The 15,699-nt window shown below is 52.8% G+C and overlaps 5 protein-coding genes across 5 annotated transcripts; 1 reads left to right on the top strand and 4 right to left on the bottom strand.

The window, feature by feature from the left end:
- Nucleotides 1-797: 797 nt before the first annotated feature.
- BGZ61DRAFT_365307 (endo-1,3-beta-glucanase) lies at nt 798-1,796 on the bottom strand (the record flags this gene model as incomplete). The annotated part of the gene is made up of 2 exons (XM_046241596.1): nt 798-1,284; nt 1,342-1,796. The coding sequence occupies 2 exons, from the start codon at nt 1,794-1,796 to the stop codon at nt 798-800; spliced, it is 942 nt and encodes a 313-aa protein (XP_046097968.1).
- A 1,596-nt stretch (nt 1,797-3,392) lies between these two features.
- On the bottom strand, nt 3,393-4,417 carry BGZ61DRAFT_483947 (uncharacterized protein; the record flags this gene model as incomplete). The annotated part of the gene is made up of 3 exons (XM_046249540.1): nt 3,393-4,137; nt 4,194-4,291; nt 4,352-4,417. 3 exons carry the CDS (start codon nt 4,415-4,417, stop codon nt 3,393-3,395), a joined length of 909 nt encoding a protein of 302 aa, XP_046097967.1.
- Nucleotides 4,418-5,611: 1,194 nt separating this feature from the next.
- On the top strand, nt 5,612-7,597 carry BGZ61DRAFT_365428 (ATP-binding cassette sub-family G member 5; the record flags this gene model as incomplete). Its single annotated transcript, XM_046241609.1, has 3 exons — nt 5,612-6,035; nt 6,083-6,324; nt 6,386-7,597. The coding sequence occupies 3 exons, from the start codon at nt 5,612-5,614 to the stop codon at nt 7,595-7,597; spliced, it is 1,878 nt and encodes a 625-aa protein (XP_046097966.1).
- A 1,702-nt stretch (nt 7,598-9,299) lies between these two features.
- BGZ61DRAFT_365468 (uncharacterized protein) lies at nt 9,300-9,902 on the bottom strand (the record flags this gene model as incomplete). The annotated part of the gene is made up of 2 exons (XM_046241615.1): nt 9,300-9,437; nt 9,477-9,902. 2 exons carry the CDS (start codon nt 9,900-9,902, stop codon nt 9,300-9,302), a joined length of 564 nt encoding a protein of 187 aa, XP_046097965.1.
- Nucleotides 9,903-11,169: 1,267 nt separating this feature from the next.
- BGZ61DRAFT_461448 (uncharacterized protein) lies at nt 11,170-13,202 on the bottom strand. The gene is made up of 2 exons (XM_046247170.1): nt 11,350-13,202; nt 11,170-11,294 (listed from the first exon to the last, which is right to left on the bottom strand). Exons 1-2 carry the CDS (start codon nt 11,742-11,744, stop codon nt 11,213-11,215), a joined length of 477 nt encoding a protein of 158 aa, XP_046097964.1. The 5' UTR covers nt 11,745-13,202; the 3' UTR covers nt 11,170-11,212.
- Nucleotides 13,203-15,699: the final 2,497 nt, after the last annotated feature.

Below are 15,699 nucleotides of genomic sequence, written 5' to 3'. Positions count from 1 at the left end.
CCTCGTCAGTCTGTATCGCGCAATCATCCCAGTCGTTGGTTCGTAAGAGTCACCTTTGGGAGCTAGTCACTACGAAGTACATCATGTCACAGCTTGATCCTCAGACTCATAACCATAGTTTAAACCATCTGATCGAGTGTTAGGAATGTTTTAGGCTACTGGAAGGTGGTTGAGTTTGAAGGATCGCTCCAAGAGGCAACTGAATACGCCGGCAAATGTCAATACTATACATTTGGGCATCCCCACCGAAGTCCATCATCAGCTCCCCGAAGGCCATTCTCCTGAGCCAAAGTTTATAACTGGCCAAAATGTACCCTCATTTTTGACAGTCTCGCTGCTTCCAGTGCCCAGATTCGCCGGGCCCTGACCTGGCTGGGCGTGACAGCTACTCTCACGATGTGTATTTGGGTAGCTGGGCGTGTAATAGCGTGGAGCTGCAGGGGACCAGAACTACAAATATTTACAGCCACGCGGTTCCGAGGCCGTGCAGCCCCTAAATTATAGCCTGTGCATCTAGCTGTTGCGGTGTAGGCCGCTAGACGGCATTATGGTCCTGTCCAAGGCGCGAGAGATGTCTTCGTGGGGAATACAGTACAGAGACGGGTCAAGCTGACGATTAGGGAAGCGGAGTCGTGGGACGGGTCGGAATAAATTTGAATTAAAGAAGAGAAGACAGGAAGGAGAGACAAAGAAAAAGAAAGACGCCAGTAGCCGCGTGGCCAGGTAAGCCATATACTACTGTAACTATGACCGCTCCAATCCCGCGAAGCCCTCCGGCCTCCAAAAATATCCCTTTCTCAGGCGCCTAGATGAATGTCAAGAGCAGCATTGCCGTGATAATGGCGATGGCCGATTGAGTTATATACAGCAACATATCCGATCTCGTACGTGCCTCCTGAAACAGTGCTGTTGGTTGGCGTCGGACCACCATTAACGCCGTTCGGGAAGCCACCGCCCATGGCCAAGTTGAGGAGAATGAAATGAGGGTGGTGCACCGTTTTCTTCCAAACGGTTTCCGGCAATTGCGTTTCGTTGACTTGGTGAAACTGCTCCCCATCAACAAACCAGCTCAGCGTCTCAGGATACCCCGTCCTGTCGACCTCAATGGCGTAGGTGTGGAAGTTCCCTGCGCAAGAACTGCCGGGGCATGGTCGGCTGTTTCCGATGCCGTTGGATTCATCGCAAGCGCCGCCGGGGTTTTTGTCGCAATGTAGCACGCCCCAGACCCGGTCAAGGGTGTTGACGTTCTCCATGATATCATACTCTCCAATAGAGGGCCAGTTCCTAGATCACTCAGTCGTTAGAACTACGTCTAGGTTGAATTAAGATGGATTGTTGTACCAGTAGTCGCCGCGAAACTCGCTGCCGAGAGTCCAAAAGGCAGCCCAGTACCCGAGGCCGTTGCTGCCCACGTCGGGAATCTTCAGATCAGCCTGGATTCGCATTTTCCCTCCCGGCAGTGCCATAAAGTCCGTCCGCTGAGTCTCGATCCGTGAAGACGTCCATGATCCAGAAGAGTTTCGCAGGGCGGTTATCAGAAGATCACCCTTGCCATTCACACGGACATTCTCGGTGCTATTCGTATACGTCTGGATTTCCCAGGTACCCCAAGCCGGAGGGCCACCCGGATAGCTAGTGCCGGTATCGATAATCCAGTTCTTTTCATCGGGTAGGGTGTTAAGGTACCCGTTGAAGTCATCAGCCCAAGTAAGTCTGAACCCATGAATCTTGGGGATAGCTGCCTGGACTCCAACCGCACAAAGCAAAGCGCCAACAATGATATTTCTGGGACCCATGATGCTTAGATCACCAGTCCGTAGGTGATTCTTCGCGGAAAGGAAGTTCCAATGTGGTAACGATCGATATATTAGATGGATATATTTGGCAGCACATACCCAGACGGAACCAAAAACGGCAAGTAAAAGAATGCCAGTAAGAGCAAGAGTATGGACGTAAGAACCAAGCTTAGGAAAACATCAACTCCGGCGATGGATTTATATGAAGCGAAGATGAACGACCAGAAAGAGGTCGGAGATGTTGGTAATAATCCCGTGGTTTAATTTAGTTTGAGTTCACTAACACGAATTGCCCCTATCTGTAGGGCGCAGGTCGGTGCCAAGCCCGCGGACTTCGTCAGTGATCTGACGGTGCTTTCATTTCCGAATGCCCTCCGTGTGTTCGACGGGCTTCGAAAGGCTAATAAGGTGTTCGCATTCAAGGCTTCCTAGGCAAGCTATTGGTCCTGCAGGGTCCAGGTACAATCCCACGCAACACGATTTAATGGGGTGACCAACCATGCCCCGGTATAGGGAATGAAAACTTCAGATGCACTCCCGGCACTTGGCTGCAGGTACGGAGCATTCAAGGAAGAGAGGGGCTCAAATGGGGAAAATCTGCTCGCAAATGAAAAACCCTAAAACGATCCTCCTATCAAAACCCTCCGGCTCGACGGGCGTATTTCCTAGGATTGTGCCGTTGATGCCGGAACAGACTTGTAATGATCTGCATCATGCTGGTTCCTGGCCTTTTCTAGCGTCGTTCTCCTTGGCCGACTCGGAAGTGCGGTATTGGCATTCGCTGCCAGAGACAAGACAAACAACGCGGTCGGCGAATCGCTCAAGTTATTAATCGCGTTGAGCTCACTTTCGATATTATCATCGCTGGAATATCATATTCCAGGCAGCACCAACGCGGCAGATGCAACAATTGCGACTACGCAGCGAAGCCCTGCGTTTGGGCCGGCCCAGCCTGTCGACATACCTTAGCCATTGCGAGATTAATCTCTTTATACTTTTCAAATTGGCTTTTTTGACAAGCTAACGACGTGACCGAAAGGCCCGTTCCCTTCCGACGAGGAATCCCCGGTCAAGTCAATAACTCTAAACCAGCATTGTTTTTGACGGCTAGAGTGGCTCTTTTACCAACACCCATGACCCCTACCATTACGTAGCTGGACTAATAAATGCAGCCTAAAACAGATGCCTGGGACTCTTCCTTGTCCTGAAGTTCCTTCCATCCGTCATCCATTATCCATGTTCCCACCGCCCCACGAAGATACAGCATATTCCATAGAGTCCTTAGATACGATGCGCACACGTATCGCTCAGACGGAGCGGCAGAATGCATCTCGGCGTGGCCTCGAGACCAGGTTTCAGCCACAACCTGCGCAAGTCTTGGCACAATAGGAGGATCAAAGCTCGGGAGATGACTAGCTGCCAGTCCAGCAGGAGCCAGGAATCTTGTCTTCCGCTCGACAAATAGCGCTCTATTAGAATGGTCTTTCCACATGCTGACAACGAGGTAGATGGGAGTGTATAAAAGAGAAACAGCCATTTATTAATTGTACATATAGACTTGGGTAATCACCGTCATTTATCGCACCCTTCGTATCGCTAATACCCGCCATTGTTAGTTCCACCTGACTGTAGTAATCGTAGACATCCTGGGATTCCTCGATGCCTCGCCTCTGAACTGTACGACAAGATGTGCAACTCCATCGCATCAACCCCGAAGTTCACAAGACCCTGATCGATTGTGTCCATGTTCTGCATTGTATCGGCCTTTTGAAGGTAGCCCATTCTCAGGTCGCCGTGCTTGGTGTCGGGTATAGACCAGGCGAAGGGTTTGGGGGCAATGTCGGGAAACGGTGCATTCCAGTTCATGTTGGGGGACGCAGCGCTATCAAACTTCAGGTCGTCACTAGTCGTGCTGAAGTACTGAGGCGGCAGGTCCATGGCAGTCTCAGTGGCAAAGGCGATCCCGCAGGAGTCCTGCCCGACGCCCGAATCGTCTGGCTCCCGTAAGGCAGTTTCGTCGAGGCCATTGCAAGGTGATTTCGTGCCTCTTTCATGACTTAGTGTCGACCCCGTTTCGTATCGCTCCTGTTCCTCCAGCTCGCGGCAAAGCCCCTCCATGCCCATCGCATCTTCGGGGAAGACGGAGTGGGTAGGGAGATCAACATCGTTATTGGGTCCAACGCAGCCCAGCATCTGCGCAATGTGTTGGACGACGGGCTGACCCCGGTCATTGAGTTGGGGCTCATCCACCTCCCAAGGCTCTGAGTTCCTAACCATGCCGTACAGCTTGTAAACGGTTGCTATCAGGATGTACTGGGTGTGCTCCAGGACCTCGGCGTATCTGCGCGCGACGTGTTAGTGACCTCACACGAGAGCAGTACGAGGCATATTACCTACCCTCTAGGCGTCTGTTTACATGGAATGGTCCTCTTAACGCTGACTGTGCATATCCGTTCGTCGTCTTTGCACCTTTTGCAAGGAATCTCGCCATCGCACTAGTTGCATCCATAAAATCCACGCATAGAGTTGTAGGATTTACTGATTAGGCCACCTACCTTTGTCTTTTTCATTCTACACCTCTCGCATGCCTTCTGAACCCTCCTGTGGGGCTTGTTTGTCATGGTGGTGCGGTTATTAAAGACCATGTGGTGAATGGAAAGGGATGGTAAAAGTAAATGTATGTTCTTAAGTTATCGAAAAGATAAGATCTGACACGCAAAGTCCGTATTTTGAATAATAAAACATATGCAGACATTTAAATTTTATACTTGAAGAGATTTCGCCGTGATCGACCCAAGGTCACCGATCCCTGGTCGCCGAGGTGAAATGATCGACCCCGGGGATACAACGTCTTCCAGCGACACGTAGGGAACGTGCAGCGGGGAATAAAAGTATGGGCTAGTCAAGAGACGTTAGCAGTCCTCATTTATTGTCTGTCTCAGTTATTGAACAGATTAGTCAGAGCAAACACTGTAATGGCAGCGCTAGTTGTATCTTCTCCGGATCCTCGGATCTTCGGACCCTCGGCACATGGGGCGGTGGGAAAGGGGCTGGGGTTTGTCAGACAGCTTGATACCGGCAGATGTGGTCGCCGACCAGAGCCGGCTGCGGATTTAGGCTTCGTTCACTGCATACGAGCCCTTGATTCCTTCTAAGTGTTTTCCATATTGCTACACCTTGGCTGTTTCGATAATTCTTAGGCCTGGTTTACACGGCATGCAAATAGCTTGCCCATTCATCTATATAATAAGCGAGCAAACTTGTGTGCAGCAATAGCTAGTAGGTGACGCATACGGAAGCTACATTTATTCTGTCCAAACGAGTTCTTACTTAAAGTCATCAAGATGGCTAAGCCGTGACAGTAGGGGAAATCACCCCGAAAGAATTAATGGCCGGTGTACAGTGACCGAAGGCTAACAATCCAGAGGCCCTGGTCGGCGACCATCTTTCGGCCTGTTGGACTACTTGGCAAATCCTGTCACCTTTCTATACTAGTACCAATATTTAGCGTCTTCCACCTCGGCGACTACAGACTGGTGGCCTTACGTCACTTACAGCAAAACCTCTGTGGTCATGAACTTTAATATTCTACAGCACTTGTAGAATTAGTGGTGGTGAAGCTTGTCTCATCAAAGGTCTGTGTATGTATTGCAGTATTTAAAATATCGACTCTTTCCCACAAGGTCTTGACTTCTCGGTCCCCTACGCAACTCAAGAACAGATCTACTCTGGCTGTCCCTTTCGTTCGACCTACGGTCTTAATAATTCACTCCAAACTCACACCAAGCAAGCGACCCTAATCAATGGCAATCGACATGGATTCCAACACAGACATCGAGCTCAACGACGTGCCTACGGCACACCTTATCAACAGCATCGTCGACAACTTCTCGTGGCGGCAGATGCAGGTTGTCGTCAAGGACAGAAACACTGGGAAACCTAAGAACATTCTGTCCGAGGGCGCTGGCTTGGTGCACGCCGGTGAGATGCTGGCCATCATGGGCCCAAGCGGCTCTGGCAAGACAACGTTGCTCAACACCCTCGCGCATCGAGTCGCTGCTGCTGGAGCAGACACCACCGGCCAAATCATGACGAACGGGCAAACAGCTAACATGGCCATCACCCGAGACCTCTCTGCTTATGTGGAGCAAGAGGATGCGCTGATTGGCAGCATCACCGTAAAAGAGACGATGATGTTCGCTGCTCGGCTGGCACTTCCAAGGCAAGATTCCGCTCTGGGTTTTCCAAGACTAAACTAACAAAATGTAGCAATGTCTCGAGAAAAGATGCCATCCGCCGGGTCGACGACCTAATTGCCAGCTTTGGGTTACAGGGACAGGCCCATACCATTGTTGGAACTCCCATCAAGAAAGGTCTCAGTGGCGGCCAGAAGAAGCGCCTTGGTATAGCGAGCCGCCTCGTCACTGACCCGAGAATTCTCTTCTTGGATGAGCCTACGAGTGGTCTGGACTCAGCTCTGAGTGCAGAAGTGATTAGATACATCAAAGATATCGCCAAGAGGAATAATGTGAGTTCCATGAGTCCTAACTTGTTCACCAATAATCCCAGACTGACCGGGTCCCCCTTAGCTCATCGTCATCTCCTCTATCCACCAACCGTCTACGATTACCTATCAACTGTTCGACAAATTGGCACTCTTGTCCGTGGGCGAGACGTGTTATTTCGGGGCCATCAACGACGCGCCCGATTACTTCCACCGAATCGGATATCACATGCCACCCGCTACCAATCCGGCCGAGTTCTTCCTCGACCTCATCAACATCGATCTCGACAAAAACGGCGAGGTGATAGAGAGGACGCAGCATATTATTAAGACATGGAAGAGCACCCAGGAACGCCGTGCTCTGGATGAGGAGATAGAGAGGGTAGCAACCACGCCATCCGGGACTGACCTGGCGAAGCTCAAAATACCCAAGGCAAGCGCGTGGATGGTCCCCCTGACCCTCTTGCACCGCTCCTGGATCAAGGCTTATCGCGATATCGTCGCCTATGAGATCCGAGTCATCATGTATTTCGGCCTTGCCGTCCTGATGGGAACGGTATTCCTTCGATTGAAATCGTCACAGGAGTACATCCAGCCATTCATCAACGCAATCTTTTTCGGAGGCGCCTTCATGTCTTTCATGGCCGTCGCTTATGTTCCCTCCTTCCTCGAGGATCTTCATACGTTCCAGCGTGAGCGCGCAAACGGCCTTGTTGGGCCCTTGGCGTTTATGGTGTCCAACTTTCTCATCGGTCTGCCGTTCCTTTTTCTCATCACAGTCATCTTTTCTGTTATCGAATACTGGCTCTCCAACTTCCGTGCCGACGGGTCAGCCTTTATGCTGTGGGTCCTTTGGCTCTTTCTTGACCTTCTGGCGGCCGAATCCCTTGTTGTGCTGGTATCCAGTATTTTCCCAATCTTCGTCGTCGCACTGGCTATCACGGCATTCGCAAATGGGCTCTGGATGGCTGTCGATGGATTCCTTGTGCCGATGAACATCCTCAACCCGTTTTGGAAATATGTTTTCCATTACATCGATTATCAGGCATACGTCTTTCAAGGCATGATGGTCAACGAGTTTAAGGCTCGGACGTATACTTGCCCCCAGAGCGCGAATGGCGGCTACCAGTGCATGTATGTTGGTGATTTGAACGCTGAAGGGAAGATTCGAGGTACGGATGTCTTAAAGTCGTTTAAGATTGAGACAGGTCTTGAAGGAACATGGATTGGGATCATGATTGGCATTATTTGCGGGTATAGGCTTCTGGCATATCTTGCTCTGCGACTGAAGAAATAATCTCTCGCAGTCACATTGTGAGGGTATCTTGAAGGGTTGTGGAACTTGGTGATGCTAATTAACGGCGGTTGAGACTGGAGCCTAAGGCTCATGATCCGGCTTTCTGCAGCATGTTTCGATTTATTTAGAATATGGGTGATAGTACCGGCTTGCGTTTGGTGTTTTAATGAAGTCCAGGATCCCTAGCGACTAGCTAGCCTGTACTTAAGGCATGCATTCTGCCAACCAATTGAGAAGACATGCTTTTTCCCTTCCGAGCCAGTAAACCATTTGCGCCATTGAGTTCCCTTACTACGGCTGTCGCAGCCGCCCTCGTCGCTGCATTTCCTTTCGACATTCCCAAAATCACCGGGACGTAATATGCAAGTCCCTCTTTATTATTTTATTCTTCCCAGTCGACGTTGAGTACCACCCCTTCCTTCCTTCTGACAGTTGGGACTGCATCCCGCACCGTGCAGTCTCTGGATGATGTTTTGCCAAATATGACTGAGACATGATATATCACAATTGTCACTTGACTCGAAGACAGAACTCACCCCCCGCCATAATCCATTTCCGTCTTGTAGAGGCTGTTGATTTTGTGTGTCTCTATCTAGCTAAAGCGGCAAAAAAGGTGTCCTGATGTGGATGACCCATGTCGCTGCTGCATTACATTGAGGCGTAAATTGGGACGCCGCTTGAACGCGGGCGGTCTAACACCCGGTCGACTCCGACTAACGGAGAAAGTGATGTCCGATGCTAGTGGACCGGATGTTTCGGCACCCTAAGCTTCGAGCCTGTGGTCGAAAGTCGCCGGGCCGCCTTAATAATGGTCGCCGGTCACCAAAAAATGATCGCCGGTCACCTTGATGGTGGTCGCCGGCCGCCTTGAATGTGGTCGCGGGCGCGAAGCCCACTGTGTCTTAACGCTGCCCCAGCCGAATCTCATGTATCCTGGATTTGGGCCACCGATGTGCCCGTCAGTAATTTCTTCCGAAAGAAAGGCTATTTCACCTGTTCTTTTTAATACAACAGGGCCAATTTGCACAGACACTTATACACTTATAGTAGGAAGTCCTGAAAAGAATACGACAATGTCTCTTACAGGGCAGCTGGAGGAGGAGCATTTGAAAACTTTTGATCTAGAATCCGGTTAGTTTGCATCTAAAATTCATGTGTCAAGATGATCGGGCAAGTGCAACACTGGATCTACAGGAATCCCGAGAAGATCTTCAAAATTTCAGACTCGCCGGCTATCCTTTGCATCTTTTTTGGCCAAGGGTGATATTCTCGGTAATTGTTTCGATGCTGTGCAGTAGTGGTGAGCGTGAGCGGACCGACATGTATTCGCGTTAGCAGATATGAGGAGCGCTCACCTACGACCCCACTCCATCAGTGAGCATTGTGAACCACCATCACTCAGACAAGTGATCAAGCTCAGTATAACACCCCCAAAGCTCCCTTGGATATGCAATTTGCTCCTTAGCTATCAATACGAATTGACTGCCCCAATAAATCTTGGCTGCTACGCACCACCATTGCTAAATTAGAAGTCGATTTCATGTTAATATAACTGTCTGGAATGCTATTGGGGGTAGCCAGAGCTGCAATATACATATGCTGTAGACACACCTACCCTATGTTCTCTTTCTTGAGTCTCGAATACTGATTTCCATGGCATCTAAGTTCTTACAATGGTAAGTCAACTCATCCTCAATACTTCTCATTTCAATGGTGGTTCCATAACCAGCCAACGGCCACCCCAGCCTGTGAAAGCCTTGTCAATCAAAGCTGTTGTTTTCTCCCACGGCACCTGAAAAGCGCCCGAATTGAACATTGGTGAGTAGATTACAATATCACTCTCCGAATTTTCGTCCTGGTTCTTTCCTGCCTCCGCCACTTTTGCCTCCAGCTGCACTCTTAGCTCCTTGAGGGAGCTCAACGTCTGAACCAAAATCTTGCCAATGTTGTCCTTCCCCGGCTTCCCAGTTTTATTATTCGGTCGTCCGTAGCCATAGCTTGTGAAGACACAGACAATGTGGATGCGCGGGGCACCAGCCGCTACATCTGCGTGTTGTGGGGGGATAATGAGGCATCGCCCACCGAGAGTTTGTGGTGGCCACGGTGCTGATGCTTCGGTCTTGGCGGCAATGCAAAATCTCTTGTACTCTGTGTATGCGGCTGGGAAAACGAGAGCAAGCTCAGCTGCGATACCGGCTCCCCATTCTGCGATGCAGTTTGTGGCATGGATGAGGTAAGTGTCGGGAGGCAGAGACCTGATGGAGCTGATAGTTGTCTGCTCCAGATTAAACGTGGAGGCTGCCATCTTGAATGCGCTGGGTTAAATGAGGAGAAAGGGGATTGGAAATGTTTAGAGGAGAAGAATTATGTTATTACTGAGGCGCGAATATAAGCTGCAGTGCGCTCGAGCAAGTCAAGTTATTTCGTTGTGACTCACTCACCGAAGAATGTGACTTGGGTGTGGTTGAGGTGCACACTTCCACTAGCCTTCACGGTGTATCAGAGTCCGTAAAACGAGTCACGTCCACAATATGGCATCTAATAGGATCTCTCCCTAGACGCAGTGACCTGGTGAAGTTGGAATTTGTCTGCTAAATTGGCCTGCATGGGATTTTGACATGATCTTAAAGTATTTGGGAGGCATAAGTTCGACGCGCATCCCAATCGAATCTCGTTGATACCGTACGAGAGACATATAGAATCACTTTGACTGAACTTAATAAAGGTTGAAATACAGTTGCAGTAAGGGACACGCCCGCACAATACAGTCTTACTCTAGTAATGATGACTCTGTGAACGAAAATGCTACCCTAGAGCCATGGCGGACACAAGAGCACATGTTGGCATAACCCAATCCCACCCTTGCTCGATTCCAGCTCCAAAAATACCAGATTGCGTCTGCGCTCGTCGCAATCTCGACCCACGCATCTCTTCTCCCAAGATGAGCTTTACGTCTACCGTGACGACTCACCTCCGTGCTATCGGCTCAATTACGACGCGCGGCGAGTGGGTGCTTTTGGCGGTGAACTCCCCGAGCCGCGTCATCTCTCCGCGAGGAAACCAACGCGGCAATCGAGGTATCGGTTCTTCGCCGCAAGGCTGGTGCGAGGGATTGTCATGGGCTGGACCTCTACTGGTGCAATGATGAATAAACGATATTGATGTGTGGAATTCAGGGGAGAGTGGATGCGTTTGTTAGGATCGTCTGGCACCCAGAGCATGAGCTGAGGCATGGAGATGGGCGCGTCGTCAGGCATCCGATGAATCTGGGTCCATAGCCCATCTTGGAGAGGCCTGGTAAATTCGATCAATTGATTCTATTCATTTCTGCCTGAACTCGATCGTTCATCCACCTCTCCGACACGGTGGTTGAGCGTATTCGGTGGACCTCTGTTGGCGGTACGTTTCTAAACTCCCCGACGCTGCTGCGCACCAACTCCCCGACCACGAGTTGCAGCTCCCCGTGAACTCCCCGAAAACGTCCAAACTCGCGCGTGAAAGATGGGCCGGCTCCATCCCATCCACTGGACCCTGGAAAACCCAATGCAACCCTTTTTATGCATTTACAGCCTCAGCGCACCCCATTTCGACGACGTCTGGTGTTGGCCTGTATCCTCAACACCACGCCAGACCCGCGCAACACCCAGGATGGATACCAGAAATCATACACAATGCTGGTTCGACGGGTGGGTCATTGGTAAGCTTAATTGAAAGCCAAAATCTGAGCATAATTTCAAATAATCGGCCTGCAGGGTCTCGAGCGGAGAGCACGCGATGGGATACCCATTCCCGGCTGCGTCTGCGTCGGGCTTGGATGCCCAGACATCTCGGGATATCGGCACGCAGGGTGGCAACTACTAGACGCAGCGGCAGATCTAGATCCACGGCAGAGCTGCACCGCGTCGACGTGATTCTTGCTCGCGAGGCTGTCATCATTATCATGGCTTTCGACGCCATCGTCTAGACCAATATTCCACTGCCTCGCGCAATTCCAGACTCTGAGTCCAGGGAAGTATCCCCGACAAAGAGCAGGCCCTTGGCCATCTCGCCTGGCCTCCCTGCAGCTGATCTCACCAATGGGGGCGTGGCGGAAGCATGTCCTCATAAAAGAGCGTGCTTGCGACCCAATGGCCTCGGTGCTAGACATGCGGGCATGGGGGTAAGGTTCTCAGGAACGTCGGCGGTGGACCCCATTACCGAGAGTTAGGATGGGGGCGAACTCATCACGGAGGCAAAAACCCATGCATCAATGTCGTCGATGGCCTCGCGAGGCTAGGATCCGTGCCGGAAGCCGAGTAGGGTGTGTTGCCAAGCGATCGAAGCTTGGCCGCAGAACGCCACGAAGAGCCTCTTGATTCACCAAGACCGCCCAGACGGCTGAAGGCGTGCTTTCTGCAGGTGGCGACCGGTCATTACCGTCGCCCCGGGACTGTACGGCCGGGTGGTCGCATGTCTAGGGGCTGTAAAGGGGGTGCCATCCCGGCTGGGCACGCAGATGTACCAGTACTCGGTGATGCAGGCAGGAGATCCATGGAGCTGGCGCCGGGAGCCTAGACCCAAACTGCCGCGATATGCAGTCTCCCCCAGGACTTGGCCATGACTAAATCTCTTGGTGATGGAGGGGTGAACCTGGGCAGATCGGCACGCCGCTTGGCATGATTTCCGTGGGCTGCCACCATCAGCCTGCGCAGACTGGGACGCTAGGCCGGGGCCCCTCACCGAAGCTGATCTATCGGTGGTGTCACAAAGCGATATGCATCACGAGCTGAGAAGTTCAAAGTTGTCAGGAAGCTGTCGCAGATTCGTCAACATATCATCAAGTCTCGTCATAGCAGGATCAACGTTGGGATTCTGACTGGCTAATTGCTTTCACTCCCAATGCCTGTCGGGCGGAACCAACAATACGAACTCAATGTCCACCCGGGTTGAGACGCTGTCAGGCCGAGGCCCTGTGGAGCTTTGGAGATGGCCTCGAATCGAGGCCGCCTAGGCCGAAGGTGAAGGAAGCGATCTCACGATGCGTGGGGTCGGTGGCACCGGCGAGGCCTCTCGATCAGTTAATCTCTCAGTGGCAGGCTGGAACGTCGGACGAGCGCCGACGGTCCGATGCATGGGACAGCCCCATCTACAATGCAGGAGGATTCAAAGAGGAGACGGCAAGCGAGGATACTCCCCGCTGGCCGCCCTGCGCCAACTCAGCGTGCAAGGATGAGACGAACGGCTCCAATGACGTGCTCCGGGTCTGACCGGCGGCTGCGACTCCAAGGTGCAGCAGTCTCTATTTCCATTTCGTAAGTCCAAGACGGGGAAACCACCGACGTTCCAAACGAGCATGGCGATGGCCCGTGGGAGTGATGGCCGGATGGGACGGCCCTTGGCGGGTGATTAGATTCTGGCATGATTGCGAAGAGTTTTTCGTGATTCGGAGCAAAGTGCAGTAAAGAGCCAGCCAAAGGCGCGCTAGAAATGTAGCAATATATCAGGGTCTATTGCGTCAGAGCTGGCTTCATGAGACGGACTCATAACGCAGCACACAGACAAGGCCTAGGCCTCGAGAGGCGCCAAGCCAGTGCGGCTGGGCCGAATAGATGGCAGGTTGAGATGGAAAAAGAAATCGCTAGTACGGTTTACGAGTCTCGTGAGTTTGAGAATGCATAGAGCGAGCTGATTTACTTCATGCGTGGTCTGTACCGCTTAGTACTGGCTTCCCGAGACTGCGGGGCGAGCCCAGACTGTTGCAGCGTCTACTCCTGGGAGAGGACCGCCAGGCCTGGAGAACTGCCAGAGACGGTTTGGTGATTCCCCATCTCGAAACCGTTAGCGGGACAAGACAAAGGGCAGATTTGTGTGTTCGCTGCATCGGGAGCTGCCATGTTCCAGGGGCCGTTGTCTTGGCTCCGGTGGAGAGCAACCTGGGCGAGACAGAGACAAAGTATTGGCATCACGTTTGTGGTGGTCATCAAACACATGGGCATGACCACATTCCCCACGTAACGCCCACGCTGGGTTGCCCGTTGGGCGCGACGAGCCGGTTGGGTACGTACGAGGTACTTGCTGCAGGCGGAGAGGGGGTGATGAAGCGTGGGATGGGGGTGGAAATGGCGGAAGTGTTTGCATCTCTTTTGGTCCAGATACACAGACAGGGGTGGTGACTTTCGGCACGTTGTCAGTGGTGAGGACGGTTTAGCAGTTGGCAGCTGGCAGCTGGCAGCTGGCTGTTGACAGTTGGCGAGAGAAGACGGTTACCGCTCCGGGGAGAGTGGGGCCGGCCAGGTCGAACGCTGGACACCTGAGTCCTAGTGCCCGACGCTGGACGAAAGCCTACTACGGAGTAAGTAAGGGCTAACCAAGCCCGTAGCGAAGACAAATGGAAAGCTTGGGGGATGTGATTGGTGCAGATTGGCACGGGAGCTAGCTCGTGATGATGCCATTTTGAGGTGAATGGTGATGGGCACTGGTGCTGGATCCAGCCGAACGAAGGGAATTTGCTGCCTCCTTTTGGCAGATGGGCGACCTTGTTTCCTCCACCGGGTGTAGGTACTGCAGACGCAGTGAGCAAGCCAGCAAGCAGGAAAGGAAGGCAGCAAGCGCTTGGCAGAGGAGAAGAGAGGTGCACAATCCCACCGAGGATGAACCCCACCAAAGATGGAGAGACGGACCCCAGCCAAACCCCAACCGAACCCCAATGAATTGTGCCATATGGGGTGGAGCGGGGTTCCATGACTGCCATGATTCCTCTTCCCTCCCTCCCTCAGTAATCACAAATGCCCTTGCGCTGGCCGCTCCCTCGTTCGCACATGTGCATCCAACTCCCATGTGGACGCGGTAAGGCCGCGCCCATCTCCCCAGGGCTGTTCTCCACCAAGCCGAAACGGGCCTGGGGCGTGCGCGTGAGGATCCAAGCGTCCTTGGGGAACCCGCTTTGGATGGACGCGGCGGCGGTTCCATTGGCTCGTGGCTCGATTGCGCCATCGTCGACGACTTCGTCGTGCGTGCAAAATTCCTCCAACAGGCGAGAACGCGGTGTATCTGCTCTATCCTGAGATGATTTGGGGGGGGGGGGGGGGGGGGGAGGGGGGATGGGCGGCCGAAGCCACAGTGTGTGTGTCCAGTCATCCTTTTTTCCCTTTTTCCCCCCCTGCGCCAGAAAGTCACCACCGCCATCATCCCGAATAATCGCAGCACGGGTCAGCCGCGTACGGCGCCGAGTTTGTTTAATCACTCTAACTCGATGGCTACAGCTACAGCTCCAGGTCCCAACCCCGCCGCGAGCTCAATAAAGAAGACGCAAGCCTGTGGATCCTGCAATGACGACGATGGCATGCTCGCATCCCGGCCAGCACGCAATCTGGAAGCGTGAAGGGGCCCCGGTTGTCGCTCTGGCCCCAATCCCCCAATCCCCCACGCCAACCCAACTCCCCGCCCAGGCTGCCAATAAGCGTGAGCGATGCGCAGGCGACAGGGGGCCGTGGTTCGCCTGGCTCGACTCTCGCTCCCTTCTCTGCGCGACGCTCCGGCCGTGGGTGACTCCTACGGTACGCGCGGGTCCTGTGAGGATGCAGCTTGTACCAGTACTCCCCGAGGGCATGCATCATCCCTGCCGCTCCCGACGCCCCGGTGTGGCCTGGGTGTGATCCTCGACGATCCGCAGTCATCAGCCGACCCCTGGGATCTTGGTGGTAGTGTCCTCGCAGTAGACTGAGCAGACTGAGTAGAGCCTTGTTCTGGGCGAGTGAACATGGAAGTTGTGGTGGTGTCTGCGTAGGCTTGCTCCACCACCGCCGGCCAGCCAAGCCCAGACTCGACTCCATGCATCTCGCCATCTGGATCGCCACGCGCACTACGCGGTCTCCCGAGTCGACGGAAACTTAATTAATACCCCGTCCTCGCCGCTCTTCTTTCCCAGTTCCAGTTCCAGTCCCAGAGCCTTCCATCTTCAACCCGCAAGCACTCTCTCACCAGACTTGCCTTGCCTGGACGACCAGAGCCACGGGTCACAAGTCTCACACATACACTCCCCAGCCGGCCTCGACCGCCTTCTTGCTGGCGCGCTATTCTCTGCCGCTATCCAATTCCCCCTCTCTTGGTGTGGCCTTGGCGAC

This window comes from Ilyonectria robusta (genome assembly GCF_021365365.1).
Source record: "Ilyonectria robusta strain PMI_751 chromosome Unknown BGZ61scaffold_27, whole genome shotgun sequence".
NCBI classification, from domain to species: Eukaryota; Fungi; Ascomycota; class Sordariomycetes; order Hypocreales; family Nectriaceae; genus Ilyonectria; species Ilyonectria robusta.
The sequence above is the reverse complement of the archived record's forward strand: the minus strand, read 5'-3'. Positions and strand labels throughout refer to the sequence as shown.